The sequence below is a fragment of the Chenopodium quinoa genome, unplaced genomic scaffold (assembly GCF_001683475.1).
Source record: "Chenopodium quinoa cultivar QQ74 unplaced genomic scaffold, ASM168347v1, whole genome shotgun sequence".
NCBI lineage: Eukaryota > Viridiplantae > Streptophyta > Magnoliopsida > Caryophyllales > Amaranthaceae > Chenopodium > Chenopodium quinoa.
In genome coordinates, this window is record NW_018743946.1 from 1832080 (window position 1) to 1850715 (window position 18636).

The 18636-nt window shown below is 35.5% G+C and overlaps 1 protein-coding gene across 1 annotated transcript; it reads left to right on the plus strand.

Annotated features, from left to right (window-relative positions):
* Positions 1 to 682: 682 nt before the first annotated feature.
* LOC110688975 (zinc-finger homeodomain protein 10-like) lies at positions 683 to 2535 on the plus strand. The gene has a single exon (XM_021865719.1). The coding sequence runs from the start codon at positions 1076 to 1078 to the stop codon at positions 2258 to 2260; it is 1185 nt and encodes a 394-aa protein (XP_021721411.1). The 5' UTR covers positions 683 to 1075; the 3' UTR covers positions 2261 to 2535.
* Positions 2536 to 18636: the final 16101 nt, after the last annotated feature.

Here is an 18636-nt window from a genome sequence, read left to right on the forward strand (position 1 = left end):
GAATCGAGGAAAATTGAGATTATTTTTGTCAATTTTTCCTAACATATTTTTCACTTAAAATAAAACCACCGAAGAAAAAAAAAAAAAAAAAAAAAAAAAAAGGGACTAATTCGAGTAGTATGAAACAATTTTGTTAATTCACTTGACTTTACACACAAAGACATTATTGAAGAGTGAAGACTATGTTTACTTATAACAATAAATGACGTTGAATTTCAATTAAATTTTAAAGAAAACTGTTAAAAGGTGTATTCGGGGTATGGTCCCAGTGCAACATTGACAAATTAAGATGCGAAACACTAAATAACTCAGACTGCCAATACCACCTGCCATACTCTGTTTTTACCTCTTCTTAAAGCAATTAAACTGACAAAAGCAATACCTCCATTTCATATTTCATTACATAACTCCCCCGAGTTAACTCACGAGTCAAACCCCCTTTTTTGTCCTTAACTCAACCGAGTCTAAAATAATGCATTTTCTTTTTTTAGGGCTATTACATTTATTGGAGGAGACAACCAAAAGTATGCGTAATAAATCTTAACCCAAGTTAAAGGTTTTGTCATCATAATTTTACATTATTTAAACTATGGTTAAATTTTAATCATATTATGTGGTTAGTAAGGACAACCACATAGTCGACATAAAACCAATAAGATTTTTATTATAATTTTTAATTTATCATTATACTCATTTTCATACTCAAATACTCACTTCTATTATCACTCTTTTCTTTTTCTACTTACCTCTTCATCCACCCATCATCATTATCTTCTTAATCATCATTACATCAAAGAAATAAAAATTAATCAACTGTTTTATAACCAAAATTTTTGTAGTTTTCTATCTTAAGCACTAGTTTTTTAGCTTAAACATATCTTTCATGGATTAAAATACTAATAAAGTTAGCACCAACCTTGTGTTTTTGTGGGCTAATCATTTTCCATATTTTTGAAGGAATTGAAATTCTTGAGATTAAAGCAAAGGTGTTTAGAGTGAAGGGAGTAAAGCAAAAAAACAAAAAAAAAATGTTTGGGTTTTTTTTGAAGAAGAATTGATAATAATTTGAGGGAAAATGGATATGACTACTGCGAGAGCTACAATTGCGGCGGCGACGACGGCGGCAGCGGTGGTGGGTGGTGCTGGTGTTGGGGGTTTGAGTATAGTTCCGCCATCGAAAAGCCCGGAAGCCGAAAGCGAAACACCGCCTCGGATCCAATCTTCTAAGCCTTTATCATTCAGTAATGGAGTGTTGAAGCGTCACGCGCCTGCTATTGTGTTGTATAAAGAGTGTTTGAAGAATCACGCAGCGAGTTTGGGTGGTCACGCGCTTGATGGGTGTGGGGAGTTTATGCCGGCTCCGACCGCGACTGCTTCGGACCCAACATCGCTGAAGTGCGCGGCGTGTGGGTGTCACCGTAATTTCCATCGGCGAGAGCCAGAGGAGACGGTGAATGCAACCACACCACTGACTCATGTGATTGAGTATCACCCACACCACCGTCACCATCCGTTGCCACCGCCGGCCTCGAATCCCCAGACAGCACCGGCGGTGGCAACCCGTGGTGTGCGGAGCCCGGGGTCTCAATCTCCTCCTCCGATCTCATCGTCTTACTACCCGGGCTCCGCACCCCACATGCTGCTGGCTCTCAGCAGTGGTGGTGTGGGTGCTACTACTGGTGTAGTTCTAGATAACAATACTCCAACAACCAACAACGGCCCGCATCACCCACACCACCACCACCACCCTCACCAGCAGCACCACCACCATCACAATCACAACCACAACCACAATCAAGCTCAGCATCTGATGAACTCATCCTCATCACAACCGCCAAGCCGAAAGCGGTTCCGAACCAAATTCAGCCAAGATCAAAAAGACCGAATGCACGAATTCGCCGAAAAAGTAGGGTGGAAAATGCAGAAAACAAACGAAGATTTAGTGAATGGGTTTTGCAATGAAATTGGTGTTGAAAGAGGGGTTTTCAAAGTTTGGATGCACAATAACAAAAACACTTTTGCTAAGCGTTCTACTACTGCTACTACTACTTCTGGTGTTGCTGCTACTAATCCAACTGACGATCTGATTAATAATCCGAATGACGATGATGAGATTAACGGTAATTTGACCGGTAATGGAAACAGTAATAGCAGCATTAGTATCAACGATCAGTCTCACCATCATCACAACCATCAATATAATGGTGGCAAGAGCAATGAGAGTAATGCTCCTACTAATGGTTCTTCATCTTCTTCTTAATTATAATTATATCTTTCTTTTGTTTTAATAAACATGTTTTTGTTTAATTAGTCCTTAATTAGTTTAATTAGATTCTTCAAGAAGAAGAGTAAAGAGAAGAGAGGAGAAGATTTCCCCTATCTCACCCTTACCCACTTTTTTTTTTCTTTTCCATTTTTAGTATTTTTTTTATTATTATTTTACTAGATTTTTTTTGTTGATTAAAAGTGGTAAGGTGGTGACTTTGTTGTTAATGAGTTTAATCAAGAGGGAATTTAATTCTAATCAGTTTACTATGTTGATAAGTATATTAGGTGACTCGTACTTCGTAGCTTTGTCCGCCCGATCGGGCGGACATTGCCCGGTCTGACCGGGCGGAAGAAGAAGAGGTGCCTGGCAAATTCGTTGAAGAAGCTGCTCTCGCGCCCGACCGGGCGAGCCTTCGCCCGACCGGGCGAGCCTTCGCCCGATCGGGCAGACCTTGCCCGGTCTGACCGGGCGGTGGGGGTTGGATACGTTGAAGCATTCGTATGGAGTTTTCTTCTCGCGCCCGATCGGGCAGACCTTGCCCGGTCTGACCGGGCGGAGAAGGAAAAATACGGAACGCGGATTTTGCGGTTTTAGGTTATCTTATTTTATTATCTTTTTGCCCAAGTATCTTTTAATTAGGGATTAATATAAAACCTCCCTAATATTAGTATAAGGGTTAAAAAGAGATAGAGTGAAAGCCGTTCTTGAGAAATACAAGAATCATCTTTGTAATCTTTGCAGTTTATAGTGAAATCATTCGATCTCGGTGCCCGTGGACGTAGCTATCACATCGATAGTGAACCACGTAAATTCTTGGTGTTGTTCTTATTGTTTGCATTGAATTTCTTTATTGTTTTCTTGTTTGTTTTCGACCTTTGCTTCCGCTGTCGCACAACAATTGGTATCAAGAGCTCAGGTTCAATCCTTGGAGAGTTTCTTGAAGATAACAATGGCAGGAGATTCAACAATAAGAATTGAGAAGTTTACCGGGAAAAATAGTTTCGGGCTATGGCAAATTAAGATGAAGGCTCTGTTAAAACAACAGCAGATATGGCGTCCGTTGGCTCCAAAGAGTACTACTTCGGAGTCAGGAGACGGACCGACTGACTCGCAGTTAGAAGTTATGGAAGAGAAGGCACACTCTACCATATTACTTAGTCTTGATGATCAAATCATCACGGAGGTTGCTGATCAGGAAACGGCGGCTGGATTGTGGCTGAAGCTGGAGTCATTGTATATGACTAAGTCGTTGACCAACAAATTATTACTGAAACAGCGGTTGTTTAGCCTCCGGATGCAGTCAGGTACTTCCTTACGGGAACATCTAGAAAAACTTAACTCTATTTTGCTTGATTTACGTAATTTAGATGTTAAAATTGATGATGAGGATGCTGCGTTGATTTTACTTGTATCTCTACCGTCTAGCTTTGAGAATTTTGTAGAGTCTTTTGTTGTTGGTAAGGATTCTATAACCTTAGAAGAAGTGAAGGCAGCACTTCATACTAGGGAACTCAGAATGAAAGCTACGAGTGATAATGGGGATAATGGTAGTGGGTTGTTTGTTAAGTCCGGAAAGTCTAAAAAGAATAAGGGGTTTAACAAGGGGAACAATGCTGGGTCGGGTGCTGGAAACGGCAAGGATGGATCTAGTAAAACTACTACTAAAACATGTTATTACTGTAAAGAACCGGGTCACTTTAGGAATAATTGTCCGGTGAGGAAAAACAAGTCCCAGGCTGCTGTAGTTGAAGAGAAACCGAATGAGAGCTATAATTCAGAGGAAGATTTAGCATTAGTCAGTTCTGCTAGGTCTGATGATTTATCTGATAACTGGGTTCTAGATTCGGGGTGTTCGTTCCATATGTGTCCACGTCGAGATTGGTTTGATACATATGAACCTCGCAATGGGGGTATGGTTATAGTCGGTAACAATGCTCCATGTAAGGTCACAGGTATTGGTTCCATGAGGTTGAGGACTGTTGATGGGCGGAGGTTAACTTTGACTAATGTACGGCATGTTCCTGCTTTAGGAAAGAATCTGATTTCATTGGGTACCCTGGATGACTTGGGGTACAATGGTGTGTTTTCAGATGGGGAGTTGTGTATTTTCAGAGGTTCTGAGTTGGTACTTAAGGGTATCAAAAGGAACACCCTCTATGTTTTTGAGGGTGTTACACTGCCTAGTTCTGCGGTTTGCGCATCTGTATCTCACCAGGAGATGACTAAGATTTGGCACATGAGGCTTGGTCATATGGGGGAGAAGGGGATGCAGCTATTGTCCAAGAGGGGTCTTCTATCCGGGGTCAAGGTTGCCAACCTTGAATTTTGTGAGCATTGTGTGTTTGGTAAGAAACACAGGTCAAAGTTCAGCAAGGGTGCTCACATTACTGATGCAGTGCTCGATTACATCCATTCAGATTGCTGGGGTCCATCTAGAGTTGAAGGTATGGGAGGTTACCACTATTTTGTGTCATTTGTTGATGACAAGTCCCGATACACATGGCTTAGGTTGCTTAAGTCAAAGGATGAGGCCTTCAAAGTTTTCAAGCAATGGAAAGCTTTGGTGGAAAATCGACAAGGAAGGAAGATCAAGAAGCTACGAACGGACAATGGGCTAGAGTTTTGCAAAGACGAGTTTAATCAGTTCTGTGCAGATGAGGGTATAGGTCGGCATCATACTGTCAGGAAGACACCACAGCAGAACGGTGTAGCAGAACGGGTTAATCAGACACTGCTAGAGAGAGTCCGATGCATGCTCTCTAATGCAGGGCTTGGGAGGAGGTACTGGAGTGAAGCTGTGTTAACAGCTTGTTATGTCATTAATAGGGGTCCTCATTCTGGAATTGATTCCAAGATTCCGTTTGAGATCTGGAGTGGTAAGTTGCCTAATTTTTCGAATTTGAAGATTTTTGGTTGTGTTGCTTATTATCATGTTATTGAGGGTAAGCTGGATCCACGAGCCAAGAAGGGGTGTTTTGTTGGGTACGGGGATGGTGTGAAGGGGTTTAGAATTTTTTCACCTTCGGAGGGTCGGGTCATTCTTAGTAGGGATGTTACTTTCGATGAAAACACCATGTATTCAATTAAAAATGCAGAGATTTCAGATTTGAGAAGGGAAGGAGACAATTTATTACAGACAGATGGGGTACTTGAGGTACATCAGTCTACCATTGCTGATTTACCTCGGGTACAATATATTGATGATGATGCTGATGTTCCAGTGCCGGGTACTCCTGAACCTGAGATTACTCCTACTCATTCTAACTCTGGGGATGAGGTGGAGCAATCTAATCAGGGGTCATCTAGTCAACCTGACACCATTCTTGAGATGCCTAAACGAGTTATCAAGAAGCCTGTTAGATTGATTGAAGAGATGGAGGGAAGAAATTGCTGTGTTGATGCGATGACAGGTTATGCATTGAGTGTAGCTGATGATGTAGAGTCATTTGAACCTGCCACATATAAACAAGCAATTAGTTGTAGTGAGTCTGCGCAATGGCTTGCCGCAATGGGTGAAGAGATGCAGTCTCTTTACAAGAACAGAGTGTGGGAACTGGTAAAGGTATCGGAAGGGAGGAAGCTTGTGGGTTGTAAATGGATTTACAAGAAGAAAGAAGGGTTGTCGGAAACTGAGCAAATACGTTTTAAGGCTAGGCTAGTTGCTAAGGGGTTCAGTCAGGTAGAAGGGGTTGACTTTGTTGAGATATTCTCACCTGTGGTTCGACATACTTCTATCCGTGTGTTATTGTCAATTGTAGCACATTTTGATCTTGAGCTGGAGCAGTTGGATGTTAAAACGGCTTTCCTTCATGGCGATTTGGAGGAGGAGATTCTGATGAAGCAGCCCGAAGGATTCGAAGTTCCTGGAAAGGAACACTATGCCTGCAGATTGCTAAAGTCATTGTATGGACTTAAGCAATCCCCCCGACAGTGGTACAAAAGGTTTGATTCTTTTATGGTTTCACAAGGTTTTGACAGGAATTCATATGATTGGTGTGTGTATCATAGTAAGCTGGATAATGGTTCCATGATTTATCTTTTGTTATATGTTGATGACATGTTGGTTGCCACAAAGAATAAATCTGATATTGCTAGATTAAAGGAGATGCTTAACTCGGAGTTTGACATGAAAGACTTGGGTGCAGCTAGGAAGATTTTGGGTATGGAGATCTACAGGGATCGGGCTAGAGGTAAGCTTTTCTTGACTCAGAAAAGCTACATTGAAAAGATTCTGTCTCGTTTTGGGATGGAAAAATCGAAGCCTATAAGTACGCCAACTACTGTTAGTTGTAAGTTGTCTTTGTCTATGTCACCTCAATCAGAGGAGGAGTTGTCTTATATGTCTAGAGTTCCATATGCAAACGCGGTTGGTTGTTTGATGTATGCTATGGTCTGTACTAGGCCGGATATTGCGCATGCTGTTAGTGTTGTAAGCAGGTTTATGGCTCGACCTGGGAGGGAACACTGGCAAGGGGTGAAAAGGATTTTTCGCTACCTGAGAGGGACAGCTGATATTGGTCTTGTGTACGGGAATGGTAAGGAATGCTTGGTCACTGGGTACAGTGATTCTGATTATGCAGCTGATGTGGATACCAGGAGGTCTGTGACTGGTTATGTGTTCACTTTGGGTGGTTCTGTGGTTAGTTGGAAGTCTACATTGCAGTCATCAGTTACGTTGTCAACTACTGAAGCTGAGTATATGGCTCTAACTTCTGCAGCTAAGGAGTCTATTTGGCTCAAAGGCCTAGTAGGTGAACTGGGTATTGCACAGGATTTTGCTACAGTGTATTGTGATAGTCTAAGTGCGATTTGCTTAGCTAAAGATCAAGTACACCATGATCGGACGAAGCACATTGATGTCAGGTATCATTTCTTACGTACTGACAAGAGGATTAAGGTGAAGAAGATTGGGACTGCTGACAACCCGGCTGATTTCTTCACTAAGCCTGTTCCGTTTAGCAAGTTTAAACATTGCTTAGACTTGCTAAATATTGATTACTACGTGATGTAGTAGGCCCTGAGGGGCGAAGTTGGGGAGCTCCTGGTGTAGGTGTGTTGGCATTAAGGTGGAGCTTGCCCGGGGCTTGTGATGCAGGTGGAGCATTATGAGTTGTTATACTTGGAGACGAGTATGTGATGGGTCTTGGTTGAAGACTTATCGGGATGTATGGCTTATGCATGAGTCCTGCATCGGGTTTGGCTTGAGATGTTTTTTCACTATGTCTTGATGGGGTCGTTTGCTGACTACGAGTTCTCGTCAAGGTGGAGATTGTTGATAAGTATATTAGGTGACTCGTACTTCGTAGCTTTGTCCGCCCGATCGGGCGGACATTGCCCGGTCTGACCGGGCGGAAGAAGAAGAGGTGCCTGGCAAATTCGTTGAAGAAGCTGCTCTCGCGCCCGACCGGGCGAGCCTTCGCCCGACCGGGCGAGCCTTCGCCCGATCGGGCAGACCTTGCCCGGTCTGACCGGGCGGTGGGGGTTGGATACGTTGAAGCATTCGTATGGAGTTTTCTTCTCGCGCCCGATCGGGCAGACCTTGCCCGGTCTGACCGGGCGGAGAAGGAAAAATACGGAACGCGGATTTTGCGGTTTTAGGTTATCTTATTTTATTATCTTTTTGCCCAAGTATCTTTTAATTAGGGATTAATATAAAACCTCCCTAATATTAGTATAAGGGTTAAAAAGAGATAGAGTGAAAGCCGTTCTTGAGAAATACAAGAATCATCTTTGTAATCTTTGCAGTTTATAGTGAAATCATTCGATCTCGGTGCCCGTGGACGTAGCTATCACATCGATAGTGAACCACGTAAATTCTTGGTGTTGTTCTTATTGTTTGCATTGAATTTCTTTATTGTTTTCTTGTTTGTTTTCGACCTTTGCTTCCGCTGTCGCACAACATACTAATTAATTTATTTAGCATTTTCTATTGTTTCATTACTTTAATCATTGATTAGGTATATGTTTTACATGATTACTCACAACATTGATTGGATGATCCCTTGTTCTAAGATATTTGTTCTCAAGTGAGTGATTAATTTATTAATTAACAATGCTAATCTCAATTGATTTTGTGTTAATTGTTAATTGTGGGAGGAGAGAGAAAATAGTGACAATTTGATGTTTGAAGTTTCAAGTGTGTCTGGTCGGAGGAAACAGAAAGCGGATAATAAACAAAGATTAAGGTGGATTCGGATTGCTTATATTATAATGTATCTCCGAATAATTATATTTTATTACTCACTTTACAAACAATTTTTCTATTTGCTCATTCAAATCAACCACCGCCTAATAATAGGTATCGACTTTTTGAGGTGATAGATGTATAGATTTTGATACAGAATTTTTATGCTACTCACTCTGTCTCCAATCAACCTTCAAGTCAATTATTTTTTTAAACCCTTCAAGTCATTTTTTGTTTTGTCAATTGCTAATCTTTAATTAAGTGTAGTTAATGACAGATGTTAATTTTAATTGAGTGGAGTGAAATGTGAAGTTGTTTACCTTTGCTTACGTGGCGCGCCAAATGGCCTCGAAAAACGCCAATTTTATTTTTACTTCATCCGTTATTTTTTTACTTGATTTACATTTTTTTTATCACGCTTATCAATGAAATACTACAATTAATAACTTTAATTCTCCATAAGTAAAAATAATAAAATTTACTCCGTACGTATTATGATTGTACTTGTTGTGATTAATTTAAAATGTCGCTTATGAATTACTACCTCCGTCCTTGAAAGAACGACTCATTTGACCTAATTTTAGGCTAAAAAAGAATGACTCGTGTGCATTAAAACACCCACCAATTTGCAACAATATTTGTGCAAAATTAGCTTCCCCATATAAAAATTTGATTTTCCATGTAATTTTATTACTTTCTCTCTCTATTATTTTACAATCCCATGTAAATTTATCTTTTCAATATACTTTTACTTTTTTTTTTATTTAACTTTCTTAATACCCGTGTAATCAACCCAAGTGATGGGTCGTTATTTCGGGGACGGAGAGAGTATTTTTTCCTTATATATTATTCATAAAACACTAAAAAAAATAAAAAATAAAAAAGGGTGTTCAATATTGTATAAGTCAAAAATGTCCCAAGTAAAAAAAACTGGAGCAAAATATTAAATTGGAGATAATTTTTGCTCAAAATTTATAACTTGTAAAAATGAAATGTTCTCTATATTTTATTGGAGGCTGGGAGGGTGTTTAATAACAAAAGTAGAATTTTGGATGTTCTTCCACCAGGATTTAAGGCATTTGTGTAACTTAGGGCATGTTCTCTTCCGTTGAAATTCAGTTCAATTCAGTTTAGCTTTTAATTTACGTCTAATGATATTGCTAATGATATAAAGCCAAATTTCATTCTTTTAATCTCTTATTACAACGACGACGACGACAACAACAACAACAACAACAACAACAATAATAATAATATTAACAATAATAATAATAATAACAATAATAATTGAATAATAATACTACTACTAATAATCAATAAATAATAATAATAATAATAACAATAATAATAATAATAATAATAATCAATAAATAATAATAATAATATTATTAATAATAATATGTACATTTGTATATACACATATGTATAGTAATAAATAATCAATAAATAATCAAAGATCACTAATCCGTAGTTAAAAAATACTAATTAATAAGTTCAGTTCAGTTCAGTTCAGTTCAGCTCAGCTCAGCTCAGTTCAGTTCAGCTCAGTTCAATCGATCGGAACAGGCCCTTACGCTCGTTTGTTTTAACTAGAAAATATTACTTCCTTGGTTTCTTTAGTTGACATTGTTTGACTTTTACACTATTTAAGTACTCCCTCCGTTTTTAAATACTTGCTCCACTTTTCTTTTTCGGCCGTTTTTAAATACTTGCTTCATTTCCTTATTTGGAAAACTTATACAACATTTTATTAATTTCTCTCACTAAATGGACCCAACCATATTGATTTCATATTATCTCTCCTTCAATTATCTCCACTACTTTTGATTTTTTACAAATTTTTAATTCTTCCACCAACCTCACCACCTCTATATTTTATTACTTTCTCCAATTTCTCCTAAAACTCCGCGCATGGAGAAATGGAGCAAGTATTTAAAAACGGAGGTAGTAACATATTTTGACTCGCTTTTGTGATTTATAGATACGATAAAACATATTCATGAGAAATCTTATTTGAATCGTTTTAATATATATTTTATTAATATCCGCTTTTTATAATTTTACAATGTTGATTATTAGAGATATTAATCGTTAACAAAAAACGATAGCAAACGTGATACTCCCTCCGTTTTTAAATACTTGCTCCATTTCTCCATGCGCGGAGTTTTAGAAGAAATTGGAGAAAATAATAATATATGGAGGTAATGGGGTAAATGGAAGAATAAAAAATTGTAAAAAGTAAAAGTAGTGGAGAGGATTGGAGGAGAGAAAAATATGTGGTGGGTCCACTAGGTGGGAGAAATTAGTTAAATATTGTATAAACTTTTCAAATAAGAAAATGGAGCAAGTATTTAAAAACGGCCGAAAAAGAAAAGTGGAGCAAGTAATTAAAAACGGAGGGAGTAATAAAAATGTGTCAACTAAAAAAACAGTGGAAGTATTATTCTTGATTTGTAAAGGTGCAACATTTCCTCTTATACATCTTCTCTTCCACTCCTGTGTTTTCATGTTTATACTTCCTCTATGTCGTTATAATCGCAATAGAAAAGTATTATATATATATATATATATATATATATAAAAATAAAAACTCTCGTAGGGTAGATATGGTAAATAAATTGTAACAAAAGATAATGGGATTATTATTTTATTGAAAAGTCAAGTGGTGTAAAAAAGAGGTGGGACCAGTGAATGAGTAAGAAAATGATAAAGTAGGATAGAGCGGGGGCCATTAGTGGATAAAGATATATTATTGGATTGTAAAGATTATCATAAGTGAAAGTGTAGCTTTGTAAAAAAAAAAACAGACGGAAATAGCAAGTATAGCTTTTAAAAAAAACGGAGGGAGTAGGAGAGATAAATAAAAAAGGTGCATGGGGTTGGTAGGAGAGAAAAATAACAAAATACAAAGTAGTTTTGGGTCATTACCAAATAAAAAAGTGTTACAATTATTATAAACCATGAAAAATAAAACTGTTGCGATTATTATGAAACGTGGGAGTATAGATTTTCCTTTCAAGGAAACAAACATACAAACAAAAACTATCTTTACCATCGTAATTTTGTGTGAAAATTATTTTTCATAGAGAATCATTTTCCCAATAAGGTTTTTTCCATTAAAACAAACAGAGCCTTAGTAACTTTTTTTTTTATTTATTTATCAGTTAGTTGTTGTCTATTGCTTGAAATCTCGGCTCCATCCACCTTTAAGAGAAAGATTTTTTTTATTTTTTATTTTTTTATTTTTTTTTTATGAATAAGAGAGAGATTGTTATATACACCCATTTGATGATTGTTTTTCATTTAATCATCAAATGAAGAGCAAAAACTAACATGGGGTTAGTTAGGTGTATAGTACATCCGGGTGTATAACAAATTCTACCTTTGAGACGCCATATGAAATTTGCCATGGTACGTAGAATCCAGAAATTCAAGTTGTTCCACAAGTAACATATGAGTGTTTTTTTTAGGGGGCTACATAGGTTGTGTCAAGGACTCTATATAGATAGTTGTTCGTCATTCATATTTATAATTTTTTTTTGTGGTGGTCAAGCCTTCAAATGGGAAAGAAATGAATTAAAGGGTGGTGTCGTCGTGGTGGTTGCCTTGTCAATGAACTTGGTTTGGTGGTTATCTTAATGGTGAGGTGGTGTCGTGATGATAGCCTTGGTGAGAGAGAGAATGTTAGAAGGACCGAGTTGGGGTTTAAGTAGGGGTTGAAGACCATTTTTATTTTCGGAAATTTGCTTTGTTACTCACCATTTTTTAAAAATTTCTCTATCTAAATTGTAAAAAATTTTATTATCTTTGGTAATCATATATATATTATATAGAGTTATATATAACATTGATGATAATTTTTTTTTATATTATTATTATTAAAATTTAACTATTGGTTAGATTTATTTTAATTTTTTAACAAGTAAATAATTAAAGTAAATAAATATATTAATTAAAATAATAGCCACCACCAATTGGCACCCTTCCTCCCTACCACCCCCTTCCTGCCACCACCGACTCCACATCTCGCCGTCGGCACCCATACCTAAACCCCACCCTTACAGCCTATCGAACTTCCCCCACCTCGAAAACCTCATTCACTCCTCCCCCTAAACCACCACCCCATCCCGAAAACCCCCTCCCTCTCTCACCGAAACCCCCATTAAAAGCCCTTCCCCTACCTCGACAACCCCAACCGCCCTCCCCCACCTTGAGAAAACACGTCGCCCCTCCTTCACCACCGCACCACCACAAACCATCAACCCCACCTCTCAATAAGCGACATCAACCACAAATCAAAGTAATAAAGCATAAATTTGACACTATTTCAATTAAAAAACGGAGCAATCATGATGCTAGATCAAACAATTGAGATTTTATGATGCTAGTTGTTGATGATGTCGGTTGTAAGGATGGGTTTGCCAGCCACTAGGGAGGGAGGGAAGGTTCGCCGACCGCCTACAGCTGGCGGGGTGAAAGAGGACTAGTAGTGGGTCGGAGAGGGGTGGCTAGATATATTTTTTTTGAAACAATTTTTTTTTTAAATCTGACTATATAATAAATACGGGTCTGGACAGCACCCGCAAATCAAGAGAGTGAGTCCACTTCACAAGACCAGAGGAGGTTCCATGCCAAAACCATAAGACTATAAGAGGAGTATCCCCCTAACCTTATAAAGTGATTAACTCTCTCTTCTTCAACTAATGTGGGACATTTACATGTGGTGATACTTAAGAAGTCTATTCTTCAACACTCCCCTCACATGTAAAGTCCATTTTTAACTTTGTCTCATATGATTTTTCGGGTTATAGTACTTCTTCACTCCCCCTCACATGGACCTACTCTTGTCCCAATGAACTTTAGCCATTTAAGGTCCCATATTATGAACTTGGCTTTGATACCATGTTAAATACGGATCTGAACCGCATCCGCAAACCAAGAGAGTGAGTCCACTTCACAAGACCAAAGGAGGCTCCATCCCAAAACCATATGGGAATAGAAGAAGTAGCCTTTTAGCCTTATAAAGTGATTAATTCTCTCTTCTTCAACCAGTGAAGGGACACTTACATGTGGTAATATTTAAGAGGTCTATTTTTCAACACTATAGTTATTAGTTAACTATGGCTGATATATTTCATTTGTTAGCTGATATGGTTTTTGTGTTGGCTAATAGTAGTATTTATTTTGTTGGCTGATATGTTTTTTTTTCTTTTTTTGTTGGCAGATATCAGACATCATTTGACTTATATGTTTCTTTAGTTGACTTATATATTTATTTTGTTGGCTGACATGTATATTTTAATTGTTAACTTATATGTTTCATTTTATTAGCTGATAAGTTTATTTTGTTGGCTTACTAGTTGCTTTTGTTTGCTGATTTTATCCTATTGTTGGATGATATGCTTCATTTGTTGGCTAATATGTTCCTTCTGTTGGCTAATAAATACATTTTGTTGGTTGATATATTCTTTTTATTGACTGATATCTATCTTTTGTTGACTGATACTTTTTTTTTTATTAAAGTCTGATATGTTCTTGTTGACTGATATCAGACATCAATTGACTGATATATTCATTTGAATGACTAATATGAATAATGTATTAGCCAACAACCCAAAATGTATAAGCCAACAACCAAAATGTATAAGCCAATAACCCAAAATAAGCTTGTACATTATTTTTATTTCATTCTCTCTCCTCTTTCCCCGTCTTCCTCTTTCACGTGAAAATGGAACAAACACAACAAATCCTCACAAACCCACTCACTCCTCCTTCAATTTGTTCCTCCCTTCTTCCTAATTTCCTTCTCCACCGCACCCACCAACCGAACCCACTAGCCGCAAATTACCAACCACCGTTCACTAATAACCCACCACTGCACTCACAAACAGAGAACCCAAGCCACCGCACCCACCACCACCGAATTGCACCATTAGAAGACGCTTGTCGGCACCGGAGAATTTATTCTTCATCTCCTATGTCGTCGTCCTCATCTCTATCAAGTAGTAATTCTCTCTATTTAAAAACAAAATAAAAAAATAAAATGGTTTGGTTTTGAGTAATGTGGAATTTGAGTTTAATTGTGTTGAATTTGAGTGGATTAAGGGCCTGTTCTGTTCCGTTGAAATTCAGTTCAGCTCAGTTCAGTTCAGTTCAGTTCAGCTCAGTTCAGTTCAGTTCAGTTCAGCTCAGTTCAATTCAGTTCAGTTCAGTTCAGTTCAGCTCAGCTCTTAATTTATGTCTAATGATATTGCTAATGATATAAAGCCAAATTTCATTCTTTTAAGATCTTATTACAACGACAACAACAACAAAAATAATAAAAATAAATAGTATAATAATAATAATAATAATAATAATAATAATAATAATAATAATAATAATAATAATAATATTAACAATAATAATAATAATAACAATAATAATTGAAATAATAATAATACTAACAATAATAATCAATAAATAATAATACTCATCAATAAATAATAATAATAATAATAATAGTAATAATAACAATAATAATAATAATACTATAATAATACTAATAATAATAATCAATAAATAATAATAATAATTATCAATAATTAATAATAATAATAACAATAATAATATTGATACAATTCATTGTTCAAATAGTTCTATTTTTTTGAAACATATTTCTAATGTTAATCTCATTGAGAAAATTAGAGGTTTCAAGTTTTTAATATATTTTCCATTCAGTTCAGTTCAGTTCAGTTCAGTTCAGTACAACTCAGCTCAATTCAGTTCAGTTCAGCTCAGCTCTTAATTTATGTCTAATGATATTGCTAATGATATAAAGCCAAATTTCATTCTTTTAAGATCTTATTACAACGACAACAACAACAAAAATAATAATAATAAATAGTATATAAAAATAATAATAATAATAATAATAATATTAACAATAATAATAATAATAACAATAATAATTGAAATAATAATAATAATACTAACAATAATAATCAATAAATAATAATAATCATCAATAAATAATAATAATAATAATAATAATAACAATAATAATAATAATACTATAATAATACTAATAATAATAATCAATAAATAATAATAATAATTATCAATAATTAATACTAATAATAATAACAATAATAATATTGATACAATTCATTGTTCAAATGGTTCTATTTTTTGAAACATATTTCTAATGTTAATCTCATTGAGAAAATTAGAGGTTTCAAGTTTTTAATATATTTTCCATACATTTTATAATATATTTTCCATACATTTTATAATTATAATTATATAGTATATTTTTCGTAAATATTTTAATATGTACATTTGTATATACACATATGTATAGTAATAAATATTAATAAATAATCAATAAATAATCAAAGATCACTAATCCGTAGTTAAAAATCACTAATTAATAAGTTCAGTTCAGTTCAGTTCAATTCAGTTCAGCTCGGTTCAGTTCAATTCAGTTCAGTTTAGTTCAGCTGAGTTCAGTCAATTGGAACAGGCCCTAAGTTGAATTTGATTGAATTGGATTTTGCAGTTGGTGGAAATTGGAAGAATGTGAGTTGCCGCACAAACTGTTGGGTGCAGATGCTAGTTTGCGATAAATTAAACCAATTTAATAGGATTTTATCACTGGTATCCTTACAGATTTGACTTTTATCAATGGTGCACCTCATTAAGTTTTCATTATAAAAGGTGCCCCTAATATTTTCACCTAATTGCTACAGTGATCATATGTTACTAAGGGTCTGTTCATATTTACTGAACTGAGCTGAGCTGAATTGAACTGAACTGAACTGAACTGATTGGAGCTGAACTGAACTGATTAGAACTGAACTGAACTGCACTGAACTAAGCTGAAATGAATATTTTATGAGAGAAGGAAATTAAGAGTTGAACTGAACTGATTGGAGCTGAACTGAACTGAACTGAACTAAATAGAATTGAACTGAACTGATTGGAGCTGAACTGAACTGAAAATAAGTAAATATGAACAGGCCCTAAAACGTTAATTAAACGTTAACTGGGGTTTTTGGCTAGTTTAATGGGTTAGGAAAATTTGTAAATACTCAAATGTCCTACCCTAAAAATTCCCTCCAAAAATCAGTTCTCCTTTTCCCTCCTTTTTTTTTTTTTTTTTTCGATTTTTCCCTCTTTCCTCTGTCTCCTATTTATTCTCTCTGTTGCTTTAGAATTCCCTTCTTCTCTTCTCTTCATTCCTCTTATAATCTCATACATTTTAATGTCTTCTTTTGGTCAGAAATTATGATCCAGTCTCTCCTATTTGATTGCTTGACAATGTTGTACAAATTCCAAAAAAAGTATGTGCCTTGCTTCTAAATGTAATTTCGAACAAAGGAACAGTAATTGATAAGATTTTGTATAGATTAGTTCGAATAGAAATAGTGATAATTACATTAAGAATTTAAGAAAGAAAGCTATTAATAAAAAGTTTTATGTGACCATAATAGAAGAGGCGGTGCACATTGTACTTGGGTTAATGTGAAGTGGGAGTGTGGGACCATGAATAATCCAACATTATCTTCGATTAGAAGTGTAGCCTGGCCTGCTAAGTTCCAATGTAAAGGAACAAATCCTAATCTTAAAACTATATTATTATTTTATTATTCTCAATATCTATCTAATTTCCTTTTATGTTTACCAAGAGATAATCTATCTAATTATATTGTATTTTATTTAGCTTTCCTTTTAAGGGAAGTGGCTGATGTTATTTACACTAATCCGTTAGATAAAAAAGGAGTGGAAGACGGAAGCATAAAGAAAAGTAGGGAGCTGACTCAAAGCTGACGATAATAGTAAATGGATTGTTTCATTTTATTGTCAACTTTGTCTTTTAATTTTATAATTTTTTTACACTTCCTCTTTGTATTTACCACGTATTTATTTATATTATAATTTTTGTGTTTGTCCTGTTGAATTTAGGCACCAATAACTTTAGCTCTCTATATTAAAAATTATTAGATCATATCTAATAAGAATCAATATTTCTATGTTAATTCATATATTTATTTAATAATAGAAGGTAGAATTAGTTTAATACATAAAACTATCAAACCTAGCATAATTATAAACTCAGATCGATAAAGCTTGTTATAAAATAAGCCCAATCAATATAATTATAGATTCCATAAGAGGCATTTTAAGGTAGGGATTTCTTTAAACCCCCAAACTTCCAAAATGCCTAGTTGATAACCCTAGCCTTGGAATTTCAATCATATATTTAAATCCTTAAAATGATTAAGAAAAGATGAATATTTAAATACCCTCCCCCATAGTACTCTCAAGAGTCAAGATCCTTATGTAAAAAATTTAATTCAACGATTTAATTGTGAGGGGTTCAGATAGTAGGGTCGTTAATCTAACCATCCTTAAAAATATAAAGAAAAAAAAGGACTTGCTATAAATGTAACAATATTCTCAAAATCTATGAGGGTGAAGGTGTCTTATAAAAATGATCTTTTGGAATATGTAATAAATAATAACTACTCTATCTATGTTTATTTACTTATTATTTTATTCTTTATTTTCATGATGAAGTCAATAATTTTCATTTGATGTGTCACTAATTTATTTACTAAGTACTAGTATATAATTTATTCACTTTTACATTAATATTTATTTACTTATTACTAGTATATAATGTATAGAAATTCTAGAATAGACTCAGTCCATAAGTTTTCCAAAAAAAAAAAACTCAGTCCATAATAATTTTTTGTGCACCAAGTATTTAGTATATCATTTGAAATATTATTTACAAAATTTTAAATATGTATGTTAAACTTTTACCACCTCTAGTTAACCATTCGTTAGTTTTTACCACCTTTATCAAAAAAGGTTTTATTTTACCACAACATAAAAAATTTAAAACAAAATTAAAGTTGACTTTTACCACCTACCACCCCCAACTAATGAATTTCATCTACAAATCCGTTAATTATGCACTTGTGTCACCATATTAATTATTGGGTGTTAAAAAAGAAAAATTAATAAAATAAAAACCATCCAAGCCAGCACTGCTGTCGGCACCCCTTTCACACCCCTCTTCCCCTCTGTTTTCGACGGCCTCTCCTCCTCCCCTTCCCCCTCCTTTTTATGACCACTTCTTTCTGGCAGCCTCCATCCCCTCCCATTTCAATGACCTCGCCTCCCCCTTCTCCTT